This window comes from Numida meleagris, chromosome 11 (assembly GCF_002078875.1).
Source record: "Numida meleagris isolate 19003 breed g44 Domestic line chromosome 11, NumMel1.0, whole genome shotgun sequence".
Lineage (NCBI taxonomy): Eukaryota > Metazoa > Chordata > Aves > Galliformes > Numididae > Numida > Numida meleagris.
In genome coordinates, this window is record NC_034419.1 from 8,206,755 (window position 1) to 8,228,305 (window position 21,551).

General features: G+C 35.3%; 1 protein-coding gene across 3 annotated transcripts in view; it reads right to left on the bottom strand.

The window, feature by feature from the left end:
• ERC2 (ELKS/RAB6-interacting/CAST family member 2) overlaps positions 1-21,551 on the bottom strand; it is a 456,034-nt gene that overhangs the window by 422,651 nt on the left and 11,832 nt on the right. For all 3 annotated transcript variants that reach the window (XM_021409074.1, XM_021409073.1, XM_021409075.1), the window contains exon 2: positions 17,567-18,361. In XM_021409074.1, coding sequence (XP_021264749.1) covers positions 17,567-18,223 — 657 coding nt within the window. In that variant the 5' untranslated portion in view covers positions 18,224-18,361. The remainder of the gene's footprint in view (positions 1-17,566; positions 18,362-21,551) is intronic.

Sequence of the window (21,551 nt, forward strand, 5' to 3'; positions counted from 1 at the left end):
GAAGAGAAGCGAAAAGAAAAGGGAGAGCCCTCAACTCAGGGCAAATCCACGTCTGTTCTATGTCAGTCTGGCTAATTAGATTTAAACAATAACCTGAGAAAGTGGCAGGCATAAATTATCAAACACAGAATCCAGCAATGCATCCACAGTCTAGCCAGAAGACTAAAACAATGCAGGTCAAATGACACCCAGATTGAAATTACTATTTAGACTGTTTGGACTAGAGCTACAATGCCAACTAGAGCATATTATCTCTGATACATATATATATTAGGTAATAGTCAAATTTCTCTACCCGTGATTCCTCAATTACTGTAATTCTGATTCTGATTATTGTGATTCTTCAATGAAATCTTTCTGCCTATGTGCATGCTGTTCCCTGCAAGAGAAGCAGCTGGACTGTTTGTCTCTATTTCCATATTTTCTCTAGCAGATGGCCCAAACCCTCCCTCAATTTTATTACTGGTTCAGAATTTCTATTAAAGATCATTAAAACAAAATGAAGGGTGGATTGTGTTCACTACCAAGTACACAAAGTTTTGAACTCAAGTCTGGAATAGGGAGCTTGAAAGTGTATCATTTCACTTCCATTCTGAAGGCATTGAATTACCTACAGAATTATTCCAAAACTTCAGCAATGTATTGTGGAAAAAAAATGGAAATGAAACAAACAGTAAGGAATCAGGTACATCAAGTAAAGTACTTATGTTCTACTGATATGAAACCTCCTGGTTTTTATTTTGGTAAATGAATGACCATCCAGAGTTAAATTTTGAACTTTTAAATATGGGATAATATTAGTAAAAGATTAATGTGAATATTTATTTAGCAAAATTTATAGTAGTTTTAAAAGGTCAGATTTTTGTTCAACATAACTGATATTTAATCGTGAAATCCCTTATGGCCCAGCAAGAGCTCATGCAACCATAATAGTGGGAAATCATTCCTTGAGCTGATGGGAAGCTGATGTGGTATTTCATATCATAAAAAAAAATCAAAGCCTAGGTCTCTAAGGTATGAAAATACTTCTGTGATTGATGAAACCACATAAGCGATCTGATGGCAGAGATCCATATTCAAAAGCAATAAAGGAATGAAATTCATATGCTTAGAAGCTATGAAAGTTCGGCCAATAGAATTTCTGAACTTCAAGATTTACAGTAGATCCAAGAGGCTAGGAACAAAAAATCATGTTTATTCAGTGATTACTTCCAGCTGCCCATACATAACACAGCATGAATTTCTTCAGCTACTGTACACAGTTTCTGTTTCTGGAATTCAGCCATCAGAATTCTCAAAAATAGAGAGATTATCTAAATCACTGGTTTCTTAAGATGTTCAGAAGAGCAACAGCTAAATTATTTTAAAGATCTCTGTACAAAGAACTGAAACACACTACTTTTTTTTTTTAATGTTACTAAGATCTTTTAGTTTCCTACATCATTCAGTCTAAAGAAAAGCATAAACTAATAAACTAAAAGTGAATAGCACTATAGAAACTTGTAAGATTGTCCAGAATCATTAACTCATATCTTGGAAAATTTTCCACTTGAGTAGACTGCTGAAGCAAGCGAAACCACCAGAAAAGTGGCAGAAAGTGAAAGAAAAAATTACATCCTCTCAATAACATGCAAGTAGATCAGGAGATATGATTCATATTTAAGAATTATTAATCTGAAATGCAAAGTTCAAAAGAGTAGTTGTGCAGAAGCATAATTCTAAAATACAACTATTCATAGTCAAGTCATGCTAATTTGTATCTTGTTAATTTGAGATTTATTTCATTATATGCTCCTAGATTTCACTGCAGTAACAGTTCGTCAAGGATTTGGTCCAAAATACAACTCCCAACTGCAAGCTTTGTTACTTAAAGCATTTATCACAAACTGCTATATAAATCATAAGATTCTTATCTGGCAATTTGGTAAGTGGGGTTGTGAACTGCAGAAGCACGCTAACGAGAGGCATTAGAAATTTTGAGCTTTCCCATATTGCCAATGGAGGCTGGGAGGGAGAAGGAGGTAAGCAAACATATGCAGCAACTGCACAAAAAATCAATGGTCACTAGATAGACGGCAACCAATTCAAGTATCCCCATAGGATGACAAAATCCTAGCCAATACACCCAACCTAAAGAAGGCTGACCAGATTCCCAGGTCATTGTGATCATATTCTGCCATGTTAAGTCCAAGCATGCCAAGTCTTAGTAGGCTCTGGTCGCCATTTATAGAGCAGATTTTGGCAATCAGAACTAAATCTCCGCAGGATGTTCAAAAATATAACCTGCAAGTTATAGTTTCACCTCTGAACCATGGAATCAACTCCCCCCAGCAAATACCATCTTAAGGAATTATTTCTACTTTCTCACCACTCTTTTGATAATTTCTAATCTTTACTGCCAGTGGAATGAGAGTCATGAGATGAGCTAATAAATAGACAGGAATGTAACACCCAGTGAGAGCTATCTCTACCTAAAGATGCTCAATAACAATTAATCGAAATTAACAGGTTAGCTTCTAATCTTGTATGGCTGGCAAGAAATTCTTGTCATCTCAAGATGTTTTTCATCTCAATATAAGGGCAACAGGCTGCACAGAAGATCTGGAAGTACAATACTAAATATTGATGTTTCGTGTCTTCAAAATTTGGATTTCCCACCACAAGGTGAGGGACACAACACTGCACCTCACAACACAATTACACACACAAAATGATTTCACAAGCAGTCACTACAGGTGACACATAATATTGCACTGTGTTTGTGAAAGGCTAACAATTAAAGTAAATGCAGAATTATGCGTATCTACTGCTTAAGTGTATTTAACTTAAGTTTATTTACTGCTCAAGCAAAGCTTTTGGAGTAAGAGTATTACTGTGTCACAATAAAGTCGCTTTAAGAATTGAAAATTACTTTATTTACATCTACCAGTGAGAAAAACCCTACAAATTCGCTGACAAAAATCTTGTATTTTTTCTTATATTTAAGTAATAACTGAGTATGATTGAGATCTTCAGTAAAAATCTAGTTTACCATCACATGCAGATTTTGATTCCCTCTTGTCTTTGGAATTTGCACCACTTGAAATCACCTTGAGAAATTTGGCATTGGTAATGCAACTATTGAATAAAAATGCAATCTAAAATGGTGTCCAAAAAAATCCAGTTATTTACAAGTGGTCAGCTTCTTGATTTAAACTGTTTTTAGACAATACCGTATATTGCATTTTAAGAAGTTCTAGCACTTCTTCACACCAAAATCATAATAGCAATTTCTTTGTGAGGTGTAAGATATACGCAGATTTTCCATGAAGGACAGTGTTCTCTCTCAACCCTATCTTCTGCTGCAGTTTTCTTTAAAAAACATTTTTTTATAGTCATGTATCATTATCTCATCTTTTTCATCTTAATATTCACTGCTAATTCTTCAATAGAAAATCATTCTTTATGACATAAGTGAAGATATTGATGTCTTCCAGAAAGAATCATAATGTAATAGTGATTCTCTTGTGGCTGTAGAAGCTATAAAGTGTATTTAAAGCCTAAATTAAGAAAGATCATCTACCAAGGTTCAGTAGAAACATATATTTCCAAAGCAGCATATAATTATTCTGTCATAACACATTATTTCAGTCATTACATCTTTAGACTAAGCTATTCAAAACGAGAAATCTGTACCAGTAGGAAATAACAAATTATCAAGAGAAAAAACTGATCAGAAATTTTGGCCTGCTGGGCAGTGTCATATCATCTGAGCACTGTAATAGCTGGATTCTGACTGACACACAGAAAAAAAAGTACTGTTTAACATTCACGCAGTGTATGCATCAATAATCACAGTTTTTCAATTCTGGTGTATAGACTCCCCAGTACAGGGTTTTGTTTTTCACACCAAAATTCTTCCACATCATATTTTCCTTTCAGAATTCCCACTTCTATCCTCCAAAATGATGGCAAGATCTTTGCTTAGTTTCCTTAGTCCTTTACTGATGGCATAACCATAGTTGTTGGGTTTTTTTTCCCCCCACAAACTCTCTGCAAACAACTCTACTGCAGAATTTACATCTCACAGGTATGGGTCTAATAGTTGCACATAATTGCAGTACAACCTTTCAGGTATTTCCACAGAAGGTCAGACAAATAAGATATTCTATTCAATACAGATCTAAGCAGTTAATGAAGGATAGGATATTCTTCAAGCACATGTGATAAAGGTAGGGTTATACTCTCCTTGATTTTGAAAAATTCTATATTTAAAAAAAAAAGGAAAAATTGTTCCATCATGCTACTACAGAGCTTGAGAGAAACAACAAGAAAAAATTAGTTATGTCTAACTGGCAAAGTTATAAATCATTCTTAATTGAGGAGCTCATTTTTCTTCTAATTTATTTAAATGCAGTTAACATTCATTTTATTTAAATTTTTGTTTTGATTTAAAATTGTTACTAATGTAAGTCCAAATCTTTTCTTTGGTTTGTTGTGCTGGTGAAAGACAGCAGAAACTGCTTTAGAACTCTAGACCTATTGCAACATAACCCCTTAACGTACATAGAAAGTCACAGCTTGCCTCTACAAGTGGCTCTCTCTGCTTTATTCTGTTTTATTAACCATAGGAAATGCAGAAACCGCGGACAAAGACAAAGTCACTTCTAAAGTCCAAAAGGAAATTGGTGTGACTCACACCTAGTACAGATTGTGCAACTTGACGAACCCACAAAGCCTCTGGTAGGAGGGCAGAAGTGATTCAAGTTTCTGTATTTTATGTTTTCTCCACTGGAAACTGGTTACTAACTCTGCTGCAAAAGTAAAAATGAGTTTGAGAGTATGTTTATTCAGTACTATAATTTAAAAAAAAAAAAGAAAACATGAACCATAATAGAGGAGTCCTACCTCTTAATAAAAGAAGCTCTTCCAGTTTTCTTGTACAGTTAAACAGAAGAAAACATTTCTTGTTATGACCAAACTATTCAAAGCATTGATGAGGAGGAATCTCACTTTTTTATAATTAAATGATTAAGCTTATAAATCCAGGAAAAGCAAGTGAGTAGCTACACTCAGGAGTGTAGAATTACTACCTCAAGGTAACACAGACCTTCAAGACTTTGATTTAAAAGTCAAAGAAAATGCACAGTCACAACTGAACAGCATTAAAGAAAAGGGCAGGATAATTCTGAAAGTGTAAGATGCATAAATGGTATAAATAAGGAGTTTTTACAGACTGATTGTCTCTTCTTGATCACAAATAATACTCCCAGTGGCCTTTTGCTAGCTGAACTGAAAAACAGCAGCAAATCTGCTATGTGCTTTCCAGAGTTTTCTACCATCTGGTAAAAAATGAATCAAGGAATAAAAGGATACGAACTTCATAACAAAATATACTTGATTTTTTTTTTTTGCATTAAAAAAAAAACAGCTTGCTCCAGCATATTTTATAATTAATCATCTGTTAAGATAATTCTTTATTAAAATGAAATTATTACTTAGTTTTAGAGAAAAATAGATGAGGAAAAACCTTAAAAGCTGAAAGAATTATATTGGTTGCAAACACTATAAAGCCAGGACTAAAGGAAAAAAGAAAAAACAAATATTACCATTGCAGTAGTGAAGGAATGGTCTTGCTCAAGTCACTAAAAAATCTTCAGATTATATCAAGATAGTCCAAAAACATATTTATGGACATTTGGAAATAAAGTATTAATTCCAAACACACAAAAAAACACCAGAGATAAAAAGTGCAGGTGACCTGATAAAGAAAATGCAATTGTTTTGTATGCTGTGGTCAGGCAACAATTTCAGTACGGACTTTAATCTCATTTCACCATTTTCTCATAGGTCACGTATGCAAGTAAAAAATAATTTAAGTCAAAATAGTATTCTCTGCACCGACTGAGTTGTGCCAGGGGGGAAAAAAAAAGGACTGCTGTATAATGTATGTATTTCATTTTTCTTTCAAGAAATAGTTTAAGCACTAAGGGCACTTGTTAGCAGAGATTTAAAAGCAGAATCTGAGCTGCTGCTTGAATTTGAGGCCCCACTATCATCTACTCTTGGCCACTCAACGCTCTACCAACTTTATACCAGCATCACTACACGTGAGCAATCAGTGAAGAGATCCATCTCAAAATTAACCCCAGAGAAAAAAAAAATGAGTGTTTTGTCCCAAATGTAGCAAATCAGGCAGACATAAAAATTCTAATGATAAATTATTGGAAAACTATGTAGAAGAAGAAAGTGCAAGTCTGCTAGTGGGGTCAAAACCAGTGGCTTTGCAAATGGCACTGTAAACCTCTCACTAAAATCCAAAGATCTGCAGAAAAAGAATGATAGAAAAGGTCAGATTACATCAAACTAAGCGTGTATCAAAGCCAGTAAGCTTTCAGGTGTGAGTATTAAGACAGTGAGGAAACACAGTCAACTCACAGTAAGTAGAAATTGAAATGAATTAAACTTAAGTGAAACATTCTATAAACAAAACTCTACAAGCTGAATTATACATTACTAATTGATGACCAAAAGATAAAAGAATGCTAAAAAGCAGGAGCCTTCATCAGTATGTGAAGATGAAAGTGCTATATTTGCAAAAAGGCACTATGCACTGTTCTAAGTTTTTTAAGATCACACATTTAAACTTATTTAGAACCCCCAGGATGTCTGAGTAAGTGAACCTGAAATAACACCAGCTGAGGAAGAATGCCATTCTCCAAAACTGGCAGTTACATAAAGGAGACATCGGTCTGTCTGTCGCCTGTGTGGCAGTGAGGGGAAGAGAAGGGGAAGGAACATCTAGAAAACACATCCACACTGACTGGTAGTACAAGTCAGAATCAATTTCATGCAAGGCAAAAATGCTTCCCTATTAACAAACTCCTTCTCAGCTTTTATTAAATTGAGATGTGTTACAACACTTGAAACATTAATAACACTCCTGTGTATCACAATTTGACATAGAATTTATAAGTTAATAAATATGGGACCAAAATTTATTTTATTTATATATGTTTATACACATACACACTTTACCCCCAGATTTATTGCAAAAGCTTAGTTCAAGGAAGAGTCAATAGAGAGCAGATTCTATCTCAGTCATTGAAAACTAAATTACTTAATTGGACATATCTGGGAAATTAACACCGTTTTTGGAATTGAGGATTTTCAAGTACAGTTGTTAGCGGAATCAATTGTTATCACCTCTTCTGAAGCCACTGTGAAATTAGAAAAGACTTAGAAGTTGAATGAAGTATAGAAAAAATTGTTCTGAAAGCTAATTTTATTTTACTCTAAACTTGCAAAGTCTTCCTTCGTATATTCCATTGTATGTTTAGCTAACAATGGCACCGCTTCTCCACACAGTGAGGCAGGTAAGAAATGATACTGGCCTACTTAAACTAGAATGTTTATTACTGGTGGCTCCCATTCCCGTTTCATAATTAGTCCAATATGCTTATTTAAGGAAAAAACTCCTCTAAAACATTATGTAGAATTTTCTTTTTTCTTGGACTTTGACAAACTGGCACTGTTTGCTCATTTTGCAGTTCTGAAGTCAATTGTAAATGCAGGGCACTCAGGTGGAAAAGCCTATCATAAGTATTCTCGTCTAATTGTTCAAATCCTCATTCTGACAGCTTTTTGCCTCTTCAGGGAATAAACTGCCTGAACAGGATAAAGAATGCTTTCTTAAGCAAGTTTTGTGCTTTCTTCTCTATAGTTCCCTCCTCCCTTCCTTACCTCCACTAGGGAATCTGAAGACATAAGTCTAATACGATGAAACTACTACATTATTTACAAAGTTACAGAGTTATGCAGTTGCATTTCAAATAAACTGAGAATGTAGGAAATAAATACATTTATTGTAAATACAAACTAAATATTAATATAAATTAAAATAAATTTGGTCCACAAGGGGATGATGGCCTTTAAGCAGTTGCTGTTAACAATTAAGAATTATGCCAAATATTTCTTAGCTTTGAGAAACTTTTACTCAAAGTTATAAAACACAACAACAACAAAATCCATCTGGACACCAGTTGTGTGGGAACAACTTCCAATTTCTCTTATTCTTTAATATCTTTCTGGTGGAATATCACAAATTCCATGGCAGCATTAACTATTTCCAGAAAGGTAAAATATTTGGAGGTGTTTTTTTTTTTAGTTATTTTCTTAAAAGAAAACATATCAAAATAAATAATATAAAATAATATTCCTAAATGTATGTGAACCTTAAACTCAGTATAAGCATTTATTTAAAATAGTTTTTACATATGTAGCATACACATTGAATTCCAGAGAGCTGTGCTAACAAGCAGGTGCTTTTATGGATTGGCATGAGATACCATTTTTAGCTGTAGAATAAATGTCAGTTGGGAATTTATATTTCCCTCAGAACTCACAGATGCAGCTTACTTTCTTCCACTCAGAGTACAGTAGAAATTTTTGACAAAGGGAAGGAATCTAGTATAATCCCTGTATTTTGGAAATATAAACATACACAAATATGTATGCACTTTTACTTCAATAAACCAGCTGGCTTTTATCACACACTTGTTGACTTAAAATGATGTTAAGTATAGCAGGGTTTAAACAGCAACCCACTATTTCATCACTGCCTTCAGCTGTATCAAGTAGAAATACAATATCATCATGTCTAGGCATTCTTTCAATAAATTAGTTAACAGCATTTTGTGTTAGCGGTAATTACCGGCTATCTGGAGTAAATATCACACAGGGGAAAGAGATCTCACTAAGAGGACTATCCTTTCAGTTTTCTGCCTACAAACTGAAAAGGCTTCGCTTGCAACATCAGTCTGAATGTGACTTCAAAAAAAATACATAAGAAGTATTTATACTTAGTATTTAATTTTTAAAAATTTTGTTTTTAATTTGAAAGAATACCCTGCTTCTTTCTATGCTGTTTTTCTTTGATTCAAAGAGATTCTATAATTAAAATTGTACTCTATGCAATTAATACTGTAGTCAATTAAATGGGGATCTTAGTTCTGTGCAAAAACTAGGCACAATTTCAAGGCTTGCTTTAGCCCATCTGAAACTGCATCTTAATGCGTGTTGTTTTCTCTCTAGTTTTCGCTGACCTTTGCTTTTCTTGGACAGAAAAGTGATGTGCTGGAGACCTCACACTCATTCACTTGCAGATGGAATTGAAATAGAGATTACCTTACAAGACCTCAGTGCTCTTTGAATCTCCAACACTGAAACATTTACATTGATTTGCCTCAGGAGTTTCCTTTTGGCAAAAACATCATTTATTCCTTTCCCTTGAGGGTTCAAAGAGCACTTCACATGAAATTGACTGCCTTCTTTTCACATGTGTTTTGTTAGCTTTGTATATCATCTTCAAATGCCAAGAGTAAGAATAATAACTACATTGTGGTAGATGCCTAGGGAAATTTAAAATTTGAAATGTAAATACAGTTTCCCCATCCCACAGGCCAAATATTGCAAAATTACTGATTTCAAAAGTTATTTGTTCGCACTGCAGGCAATACAATTTGAGCAAAAGTTATCTTCTGTAAAATATACACAGAGGTTCTGAATGTTTTGTCGTTGCTGTTGTTTTTGCCAACTCAACTGATAGATGTTCTTGCAGTAAATTCAAGTAGCAAGTCATATCCTGAAACTAGCAGCTTTTTATAGCTTGACTCTATGGCATCAGGAAAACTCGTAGTACTAGTGTCACTGCTACGTTAGATACATCATACAGATGTATCTAACATACAGAGCAAATAGCAGATCAAGTCAGAATCTGAACCTGCACAGTATTAATAAGGCATAACTCCAGAATATGTAGATATCCAGAATTATCCAGTCACCATAATGCCTTTACTCCTCTCACTGACAGACACACTCCCACCACAGAGCCACCACTCTGAAACTCATCTGATGAACTCAAAAGGATAATGGAAAACTTAGGAAGTGACATGCAGGTTTAAATTTAAATTATATGCATACTTAAAAATAATTCTCTACAGCACACCCAAAAGGGTCGTGTTTTTCCAAAGTAACCTAGAAGATGAAGTTCCCTACTGTAGACTAATTGAACACGGCACCATCAACTGCCTAGCATCTGTTGGGGACAACTCAGAACATTCAAGATGAAACCTGAAAATCCAGAATGAGAGATGTTTAAAATAGTAAAGACTAAACATGCATAACAAAAAAAGAGTGACTCAGTCTTTCACTACTTCCTCATCTTTCTCTCCCCCACATCAAATGACAGAAAATTCTGAAGAGAGTCATCCCCAACATTTTTCAGATTTAAAGGTTTGAAGGCTGGAAGAGACCACTTTACAGAAGTTAACGGAGAAATAAAATTTAAAAAGCACAAAACTGCCATCTCCATCATAATCAACGGAAAAGAAGTTTGCCAAGGATAATGTTTGATGTGTTATCTATAATTTCTGTAAGAAAGTATTGTTCATGTGATTAAAGGTTTCGTGAACTATTTCAGGATATTTTATGATTTTTAACCCTTACATCAAAAATAAGGTCCTGTGTTATCAAACAATTCACTATTTGTATGATGAATCCAACTGTTACTATTCCAAATTGTTTATACACAATATACAGTTAGCTCTCTCCTCATCTCCTTTAGGGAATTCTGACAGCATAAAACACTCTACTAGAACGATTGCTTCTGGACTCATTCTAATTTAAGGCAAAGAGCAGCTGCCATGCTTGATATATGGCTTATTGCTGTCTACTGACAGAATATCTTCAAGCAGTGTTACAAGCCTAATGCAAGGATAGCTTAAAGGTAGTTTTATCCCAACATACTTCCTGCTAGATCTGTATTTTTGAAGTTGTGATCTTCTGAGACCCCATCAGAATTCTACCTTCTGTACAAAAGTTTTTACCCACACAGCAACACACCAGACAATCACTATTGAGCAGGAGAACCATATTTGGAAACACATCACAGGGGGGGACATAGAACACAGTATTTGTCTGAAGCTGCAAGGGAAATTTAACAGGATGAAATTACCAAATTCAGCAGCAGATGAGAACATGACTAGCTTTGTTTCTACTTCTTTATAAGGAACACTTACCAACAATTATTATTTGACACTTTCTAAGACTTCAAGATGCAATTGGAAAAGAAAATTGGCACTGGTACAATTGAGAATGAGTTACATCTTGTATTTTAAAAAAGTCAGCTAAAAGGTGACCCAACAGAATAAAGTACGTATTTTACTCATAGCCTTGTAAGTTTAAATTGCTTTTTCAACAACTTGATTTCTAACATGATTAATAAAACACTGTTTACTTGAAATCTAATAATACTGTTCCTTCGGCTGTGTTGTACACAAAATAATAACCCCAAAAGATCACTTAGTAATGAAAAATCTAAGATGCATACTCCTTGCCCTTTTGGGGGAGAACAGAACATAATATCAGCACTTGCTTTCCTCAGATCTCTTTATATCTCAAAACGCACAAAAGGATACAACTTACTGTTACTATCCCTTTCAAATGACCACTATGATGTGCTGTAAATCTCATACAATTAAGTCCTACTTTCTACTAAATCATGTAAATATACACATTGTTTTCTAAACCAGAATACCACCAAAAAGCTTCTGTCAGTATTAAACAAGCACTCACGCACACCTATGGGGCACATTCATATTCTTTATCTTGCTCAGTACTTCCCAAGCTTTTTCAGATTTAAAAGCCCCATTTTAAAATGCTTTGTTAAAAAAAAGAAGAAAAAGAAAGTCTCATCCACTCCTAGCACCTTTTGGGTTGCCACTTTCTCAAAAATCCCTTGGACAGCTACAGTACTCCTTTCTGGCACAGCGTATTTCACTCTGTATCACACTATGTATTCTCATTAATCATCAGAATAGTCCTGCTGTTTGAGTTTCCCCCCCTCCCCACCCACCCACACATATATGACAAAAACTTTTTTTTATTTTAATACTCAAAAAAGGAAAAAAAACCACCACAGATGTCCTTCCATTTCACTACCCTTTCCATCTTCAGATAAAGTTTCACTCAATGACTACTGTTTAATCTATTACACAAACACTTCAGTACTTTTTCTTGTTTAAAAATAAGAAGTGGAAATATTTTGCACTTACCTAAATTGCCATCAAGGTAAATTACTTTAAATGAAGAAAAGAATGATGATAATATCCAAAATGAAATTAAAGTCAGCAAGCATGCATGTATCTCTTAACACAGAGGCATTGAAAAAAATAAGCTGAAGAAAGCAGGAGACAACAGTACAGTGAAAAACAGAAAATAAGATGAATGAACATGTAGAAAATACTGAATTTAAAAATATCTTAATGTATACTTCCATGGGTCATGAATACTATATTGTAGTAATGAGTTGAAAATATTTAGTGGTAAGTTTTTCTTAAAAAAGAATCAGTTAATGTTTTCATTCTTATTTGCATTAAAACAGCTTATTAACATAACACTCTTTGGAAAACAAAACATAAATGGAGCATTTCCATTTCTCAGGTTACTAAATTTACCTTTCTGTGTATTTTCTTGTACTTCAAGAATATTCACAATAAGCTTCAAAACTGGTGTGGTTGCACGCATTTATACACAGACAGTGAGAAAAGCTGAAGGGTATTTATATCCTAAAAAAACTCCTTTAACTACTTGGGATATCTAGGAGCAGTGAGGGACACCTTTTATATCAGTAATCAAGTGCACACTGATGCATATTAAAAACAAAAATATTATCTGGGAACTCAAAGTTATGGCTCAATTGCCGGCTTTACATATTCACCAGGATCAGGCTTCCAGAATGTCAGGGGCATGAACAAAATTTCTCCAAAAGAGCTGAAGAACATAGTCTCAAAAGCTAACAGTGAGTGAGGAGATAACAGATCTTCAGCTTCACTTGACTTGCATTTAGAGGATGCCAGCAAGGTGTAAGCATTGGACTGCACAGTCCACAGTGAGGTAGGGCTGATCCCAACCATGGAAACAATTGAGGAAATTTAAGAATGTGTTATGTTTTTTGTTTATTTATATATATATGTACACATATACACATGCATATACACACACGTATACACACATACTGTGTATATAAGCATGTATATACACACATTTATATACATGTAAAAGTATATAAACACGTATATACACAAATTCAATTACAAAGGCCTCTTTACAAAACCGTAATATAGATTATATATATAAACATACAAAAATACATTTTAAACTCCACTGACTAGTTCCCAGATAAGCCAGCAAATTTACAGCAAATTAAACTGTATCCCTTGTTTCCTGTCTCTTCTTTTACAATGCAGGTAAATGACAAGTGTACTTTGTATAATATGCCATGCATCAGAAAGAGAAGTAAGAGTATGGTTTATCATTTTTATTAGAATATACACTATTCTGGTGAAGATTTTACTAGGAATAAAGTTTAATACAAAGAATGGAAACATTTCAAAATATTTTAGTGTATTTTCTTTTAGTTTTCTACTTAAATACTTGTCATGAAGTAAAAATGAATAGCATGAAAAATATAATTGAGTGGCCTAACTTGCAACTCTGATTTTATGAATATCCATTCCCTTATCTGCTGATTAAATTAATATATTTTATCAGCTCTGTTCTCTTAACTTCACCATAGAATAAATCATAGAATGACCTAGGTTGAAAAGGACCTCAAAGATCATCTCGTTTCAAGCCCCCTGCTGAGTGCAGGGTCACCAACCACTAGAACAGGCTGCCCAGAGCCACATCCAGCCTTGCTTGCCTTGAATGCTTCCATGGATGGGGCATTCACCATCTATGAGTTATTAATACTGCTACAGACATATAAAAATTATTTCAAGCAATAGTTCTGTATTCAAACCTATGAGTCTCTCAGAGGAACTGTTCAGTATCCCTTTTGTCCTTTCTCTTCTCATTAATTAAAATTCCTGCAGTATCAGGGCAGGAATTAAACTTCAAAGAAAGATCAAAATTTATAATATGCTTTCAAAGAACACATTAAACAATCCAACATTACCTGGTTTTCTGTAAGGCAAAAAAAATAAAAAGGATCAAACTCACCATTTATTTCCAACATCATCATATAAACATGTCACAAAAGAAAAATAGCCACTGTTCATTGTGTGCAGTGACTCATATTTGTATTAATTACATAGTATTAAACAAAGACATTTATAAGCTGGGATAGGGTCCATTATTTTATGCAATTCAGTATATAGTTTATTTAAATGATATCATAGTAAATCTAATTCCGTTTTTAAAAAGTCATTAAAACAGCATGTTAACTGATAAAAATTAATACATAAGAATGGATAAGCCACTTTTTTTTTTTTTTTTTTTTTTTTTTTGGTACACAGGAAACAATCTTAGGAATTAACTTTGTTGAAGGCTTTTGTGTCATCTCAATTTTGCATGTCCTTCCACTATCATGCATTCTAACACTCTCCTGTCTGGAAACGAATGGTATGAGTGTGATGGGTGCCATTTTCAAAAAGTCATGGCTGTCATCTGAAGTTCCCACTGACTGGAAAAAGGAAAATACCACTCCCATTTTTATGAAATGTAGAAAGAAAGATCCAGGAAACTACAGGTCAGTAAGCCTCATTTCTGCTAATGGGAGTATTATGGATCAGATCCTCCTGGAATCTATGTTAAGGCAGATGCAAGAAGAGGACATGATCTGTGACAGCCAGCACAACTTCACCAAGGTCAGATCATGCCTCACCAGTCTGGTGGCCTTCTGTGGTAGTGATGGCATCAGTAGATGGTGTCACCTACCCGGACTTCTGCAAGGCCTTTGGTATGGTCCCACATCACATTCTTATCTCTAAATTGAAAAAATATGGATTTGAAGGGTGGCCTATTCAGTGGATAAGGAATTGCTTTTGTGGTCACAGCTACAGGGTTATCGTCAACAGCTCAATATCCAGATGGAGGCTGGTGACAAGTGGTGTCTCCCAAGGGTCCATCCTTGAAGCGAGTGCTCTTCAGTATCTTTATCAATGAAGTGGACAGTGGGATTGAGTGTACTCTCAGCAAGTTTGCTGTTGACACCAAGCTGAATGGTACGGTCAATATAACAGAAGGACGGGATGCCATCCAAAGGGAATCTAGGAAAGCTTGAAAAGTGGGCCCACAAGAACTTAATGAGGTTCAACAAGGCCAAGTGAGAGGTGTCGCACCTAGGCAATCCCAGGAATTGCTGTGGCAATCCCAGATACATCCCAAAAGAACTCATAGAAAGTAGCCCCACAGAGAAGGACTTGGAAGTTCTGGTGGATGAAAAGCTTGATGCAAGTTAACAGTGTGTGCCTGCAGCCCAGAAGGCCAACTGCACCCTGGGCTGCACCAAAAGAATAGCGGTCAGCAGGGCAAGAGTGGCAATTGTTCCTCTCTACTCTGCCTTTATAAGGCCTCATTTGGAGTCCTGCATTCAGGTCTGGGGCTCCCAACACTAGACACAGAGCTGTTGGATCAGGTCCAGAAGAGGCCACAAAGATGATCAGAGGCCTGGAGGACACCTCCTGTGAAGAAAGGAGGAGGCAGATGCACTTGTTCAACTTAGAGAAGAGAAGGTTCTGGGGAAACCTCACTGTGGCATTCCAGTACTTAAAGAGAGCTTATAAACAGGAGAAAGATTGACTTTTTACATAGTCTGATGGTGATAAGGGCAGAGGGAATGGTTTTAAACTAGAAGAAGGGAGATTTAGTTAAGATGTCAGGAGGAAATTTTTTACTCAGAGGGTGGCAAGGCACTGGAACAGGCTGCCCAGAGACAACATGGCTGCCCCATCTCTGAAGGCATTCAAGACCAGGCTGGATAGGGTAGTCTGATCTACTCTGCCCATGGCAGAGGGATTGGAACTAGATGATCATTAAGGTCCCTTCCAACCCAAACCATTCTATGATAATAGAGGCTGCGGAGACTAGAATCTTACACAGGTCTTGAAGTAGACTCACTTAACTCAGAAGTCCCCTGAGAGATAGGCACACAAACCATACATGTTTCAAACAGTGCTCAGAGGAGTACTCACCATACACTTTATTCTATGAACTTTTGGATATTGTCACACTAAGCTAGATAGACTTTCAGGCCAACCTAGTATTTTATGTTATTACTTTCTTAGAAATTAAAGTTCCATGAGAGAGTGTAAAATACCTTGTCTTCTTGTTAAAAATATAAGTATAGAATCTTCCATGAAACAAACGAACAGGACTTGTAACAGTTACTAGTTCCCTTTCCCTTCAAGATGAAGTATCTTTCAAAAAAATGAGCAGAACCACTTTGGTAGATGACTTAAATTCTTTAAATACTAGATTCAGATTCCAAACACCATGTCACCTCTAAATGGAGGATATTAGGGTGATGCTTCTCTAAGAAAGGCTACTAAAAGGCCATGTATTAGAATATTCCCTCTACTATTAATTGACCCTAACTTTCAAGATTAGAATGGTTAACCAGCAAGGCCTTTGAAAGAACCTCCAACAAATATGTTTATAATATTTGTTCTAGCAGCATCCTAGTGCATCCACTATAAATTCATTACCTAGTAGTATCAGTCTGGATACTACACTTATACAAGAAAATTAATTTGTTCACTGTACTGAATTCCTGAACAAGACCCAGTTAGTCTGATCGCTATCAGTCAGGACCAAACTTATTAGTTCCATGGCATTTCATGTATCTAAGAGTTGGAAAGATTTGGTGAGAAGTAATGATGATCAGAAACTCAGAGATGTAAGTGAAAAAATTCAGTTGTTGCTGTCTGCCAGCCAGTGAAGAAGTTTAGAGTGGGAATCTGGAAGTGAGAGAAACACAGGATTGTGTTTTTGTCTGGGGAAAGTTAACAGATGGTCTAAAAAGGAGCAATTTTAAATAAGACCAGCAGCCAAGAAGTATGTGGAGACAGAAATATAATTTTTTTTATCTACTCAATGCCATTGTTTTATGTAACTTTGTGAAATAAAATAGTCTCATGATGTGTGACATCACAGCTTTAATGTTTTTATAGTTTTGGGAAGAGATTATTGCATTGCAAATAGAAGTATTTGAAGTACATATTTACAAGATAGACTTTTTTCAAGACAGGTCTCTGAAGCACTGCTGAAAACATCACTTCAACTTTATTCTGTAACAAAGAATCATAAAAGACTTCATTTGGGAATTTAAAATCACACCTTCTATTAACTTAAAAAAAATAAAATCTAGAGACCTAAATCCCTATATAGATCATACAAGATATGCTTCTGGATGTTTGTTTATACCTTTAGTTAAACAGTTCATTCACCTCTTCAGAAAAGGTTGCAAAGTGTATTTAGACTGTTACAAAAAAAAAGTCTTAAAAAATAAGAAATTACTGTGGTGACAAATGGTCATTCTCTTTGGTTATAATGCAAAAAAAAAATGCTGCATGAAGGAAATTGTAAGCTGCATTCACATTCTGTTAGTGTTGTTTTCTACTGTTTAGCGGCCAAATGCACAAAGAACATAAAATTCTTGTTATTGTTGAATTTGATCCAATATTATAAGTAAAAAATCAAGTACTTAGTTGTGAATCAACAGAAACAAACTTTCAGAACTACTTACCTGATTTTCTTCATGGGAAACTCTCATTTGCTCTTTAAGAACTGACATTCTGGCTGCTTCTTCCTTCCTCAATACTCTTTCTTTCTTTAATTCAGGACTCCAGAAAGTTTTGATGCTATTCATGGAGGATCCCAGCTTGCTGTCTTTAATGTCTAGTTCTTTTCTGAGAAGATCATTCTCCCTCTGTAGTTCTTTAAGCTGAGCCTGCAGGTCTAACATAGTACTATCTCTAACCTGTCTCAGCATAGAAGGAACCTGATGGTGATGATGGTGTGAAGATGTGGTCAGACCTCCGTGTTGATCAGTGTAAGAAAGGACATCTGTGTGGGACAGTCCAGCTGAAGCAATATTAGGACTGCTTCCCATAGCTGTGACTCGACCACCATACACAGCTCGATTTGTAGCCCTTCCAAGAGTCATTGTGCCCTTTGGGAAAGTAGTAGAAGCTACACCTTCATGGTCACTCAGATACATTGGTCCAGATGTTGCATAGGCTGCATTAAGGGACTGGATGTTCTCCATTGATAACGTCTTACCTGTTCCTCCTCCTCCTCCACTACTTGTTCGCCTATGGCCCAGGCGAGGAGATCTTGGCAAACGAGGAGACCTGGAAGGACTTCCTTCTAAGTTGCTGATTGTTCTTGCACTTCCGTACATCTTTCTTCTACTTTGAGGTACTATTTAGTAAGAAACTAGTAAGACTAAAGTTGAATATTAAATGTATAATTCCAGCTAGAAATATTGGCAGTTTCACTGCATTCTTCCAGTAGGCAAAAATCCTTCCAATTCAGATACCTATGAAGGACAAAAAGATATTACAAAATAAGTATGTTCTCCCCCTCATCTTAGAAAATAATTTTACAATGAGGAAAGTAAGGAGCAGATATCTTAACTTCTTAAGTAACTACTTTGAACATAAAATTTATAATACATTCTGTATTTAGGATGACAAACTAAAAAGCTTTTTAAAACCAGAGAATCATAGAATCATAGAAATAGCTAGGTTGGAAAAGACCTACAAGATCATCCAGTCCAACCATCCACCTACCACCAATAACCCCACTAAACCCCATTAAACCATGTCTCTCAAAAGAGAGACATTTGTCTCTCAAAAAAAAAAACAACCACACTCCTTTCTTGTTAAAAATATCTTGACATTTTGACTTCTTTTAACAAGCTTTATGTTGCATTATGGACCCAAAAATGCATTTTAGCAGCTAAATGGAATGATATTAGACTTAAGTGACTGACCATGTGGAATTCCATAAAGGAGAATACAAGAGCTGCTGTTGGCATTAAGAACTACCAGAAACAAGTATTACATTTTCAAAAGGCTGTTTAAAACAAGGAACTTCTTTTCTATTTACATATATAGAGGTTTTTAGAAGAAAGCAATGTTCTGATAATTCAGCTTTAACCAGTAAAAATATTTTAGGAAGAAAAATTAACAAAACCAATCTAATTTGAAAGAATATTTCCTCCTAAAGCATTACAATGCCGAATTACAACACATTATTTACTGAATGAAGTAATGGCTTGTTAATATTTGTTGTTAATCAGCTTCTCAATAAAAGCTACACAGCAATCATCTAGGTTTTCATTTAGAAAAGGAGTGCCTGACTGATACAGTTTTCTTTTTTTTTTTCCCTTATGCGTGTCACATTACTTTTGACAGAACTATCTTCGCAACTTATTTAAACAGATAGATGTGGATCAAATATTCTTACTGTTTTCAAACACTATACTATTACTATATATGAAATGGATTGTGTCAATTAAATTGGTGCTCATTAACCAGACCTAGCATAATCTATTTTAAAGATAATTGGAGGGAGAGCAAACGTTGGATCCATTTAAATCCAGTAATCTTTAATCACTCCCTCACAGCATCCTCCTTATCTACAGATACAATAGTTTCCAAATATCTGATACAAAATATCTGTTCTGCAAGTGCTGCATTAATTCCTTACAAACAACTTTAGCATGAAGAACTACAGATACAAATGATGTCAGCAAACAAGAAGCATGCCCAGTTCTCCCCTGACCCCCTGGTTATCCCAGGCAAACATATACCACATGGATTACATTAATTCTAAGAATTCTTTTGTATATGCCACAGTTTCATCACATTTAATAGCCAGCAGAGTCTAAAGCATTTTTTTTCATTTTAATTATCATTATGCATCTGAGCTAGCTGAAATATTTTCTCTTGTTCTATTTGATTCAATTATTATTACATATCAGTAGCCATTCCTGCAAATTTTCACCTGTTTACCAAGAGGTGTGTCAAAAGTTATGACATTCTTGAAATTCATGAAAGCCCATGGCACTATATAATGGTGAGAAAGCTAAATGAATCAAGTGGAAACAATCACAAATATTATGGGGAGGATAGCAGAGCTGTATAGACAAGAATACTATGCTCACAACTACAAAGACCAGCCCCTCCTCTTTATAGGAGCCCAGACCTTGCTGTACGAAGGAGCTCCATTACACCTTATGAAGACCATAACTCGCAAAACTTTCTCTAGAAAGAAAAGGTCCCCCAGAACCATTCAGTCTGGTTTGGGACAGACTGCAGAGCTACCAAAGGCTTTTTACCATGACTGAAAACATGATTTTGAGTTTTAAAATACAAATCAATTGAACAGCACGCTAGATAAAAAGCAGGTGCTCAATTCCCTGTCTCCATGTTCTCTTACGCTAAGAAGTAATTTTTGAAGTATATCTGTATGACTCAAGAACACCACTGCTATCGTGACTTTAATATTTTGCATTGTGAACTACATGGATCACTCTGAAAAAAAATGCCTCCTATTTATTTCCACAGAAACTACAGATACAAAGAGCACGATAACATTATTTGATAGAGCAAAACACTATTTGTTCACATAGGCACTATCATTAACTATGCATTCTCACCAGCAATAAACCAGAGCCTGCATGCTGTCCTCATAAAAAGCCTCATCAGCAGAGGTGATCTGCTGCCACTGTCACCACAGCTGAAATGTGCCACCCACCACTTCACTGTGCCATCATCTGCTGTTGGTCTCCATAAACATTCAGTAAGCATCCACAAATGTCAACACGTGCCATCTTTTCGGTATGGAGAAATTAATTTCCATACCTTTACTTCATAAGTAGTTCCATGTCAGACGCTATTTTTTCAGGCTGCCTCTCTGCTGCCATCTGCCACACAGCACCAAAATGTAATGGAATATTGGTGGGAAGGTTCTATCTCTACTGCCATACTACCAACATCCGCCCTGACATCACAGACCAATACAATAAAGCAGGAGGCATTACTTTTGGAGCAGGTCTCACATATAATAGTATACAGAAAATTAAGCATGCAGTCTCCGTGAAAAAAAAAAAAAATCTCCTACAGCCCATCCCTTAAACTCTCATCAGCCCTAAAAATCCCAACAAATAAAAAAAAAAAAAGCCCATTTTAAGCTAAAATGCCTCCTGATGTCTGCTCTAAATTAGGTTTAGCTTATTGTTCACATTTCTCCTTTATCCCATCGCCTGCATTCTGCAGACAATAACATCATAGGTTCAACATTATCCACATCACTTAAAACTTGGACACTATTTTATTTGCCTTTTAAATATTGTGTATATGAACATAGAGGTACAACAGAATTCTAAAGTGATACTAAAATAAGATCTATCACACTTCATTTGCTTCCCCAAAGCATTACTTTTATGTCTTGTATAATTATAGTTTCCTTGAAATATTGTTGTCACGGAACCTAATAATGTTTTTCAATTATTAAATACTCCTAGACAAGAAGAAAATATAAATTTTGTCAAAGATGTCACCATGTTCAAAGTAAGAATTTTATGCATTATGTCAGTCAAAAATAGGATGGGGCATGGTAACTAAACCTCAGAATAGACTGGGAGCTGTTTTGTCTACTTCCTAAACACCGTGAATCATGATGGTTGAGAAAAAAGAATGGAAGCTAGATCTTTCCAGATA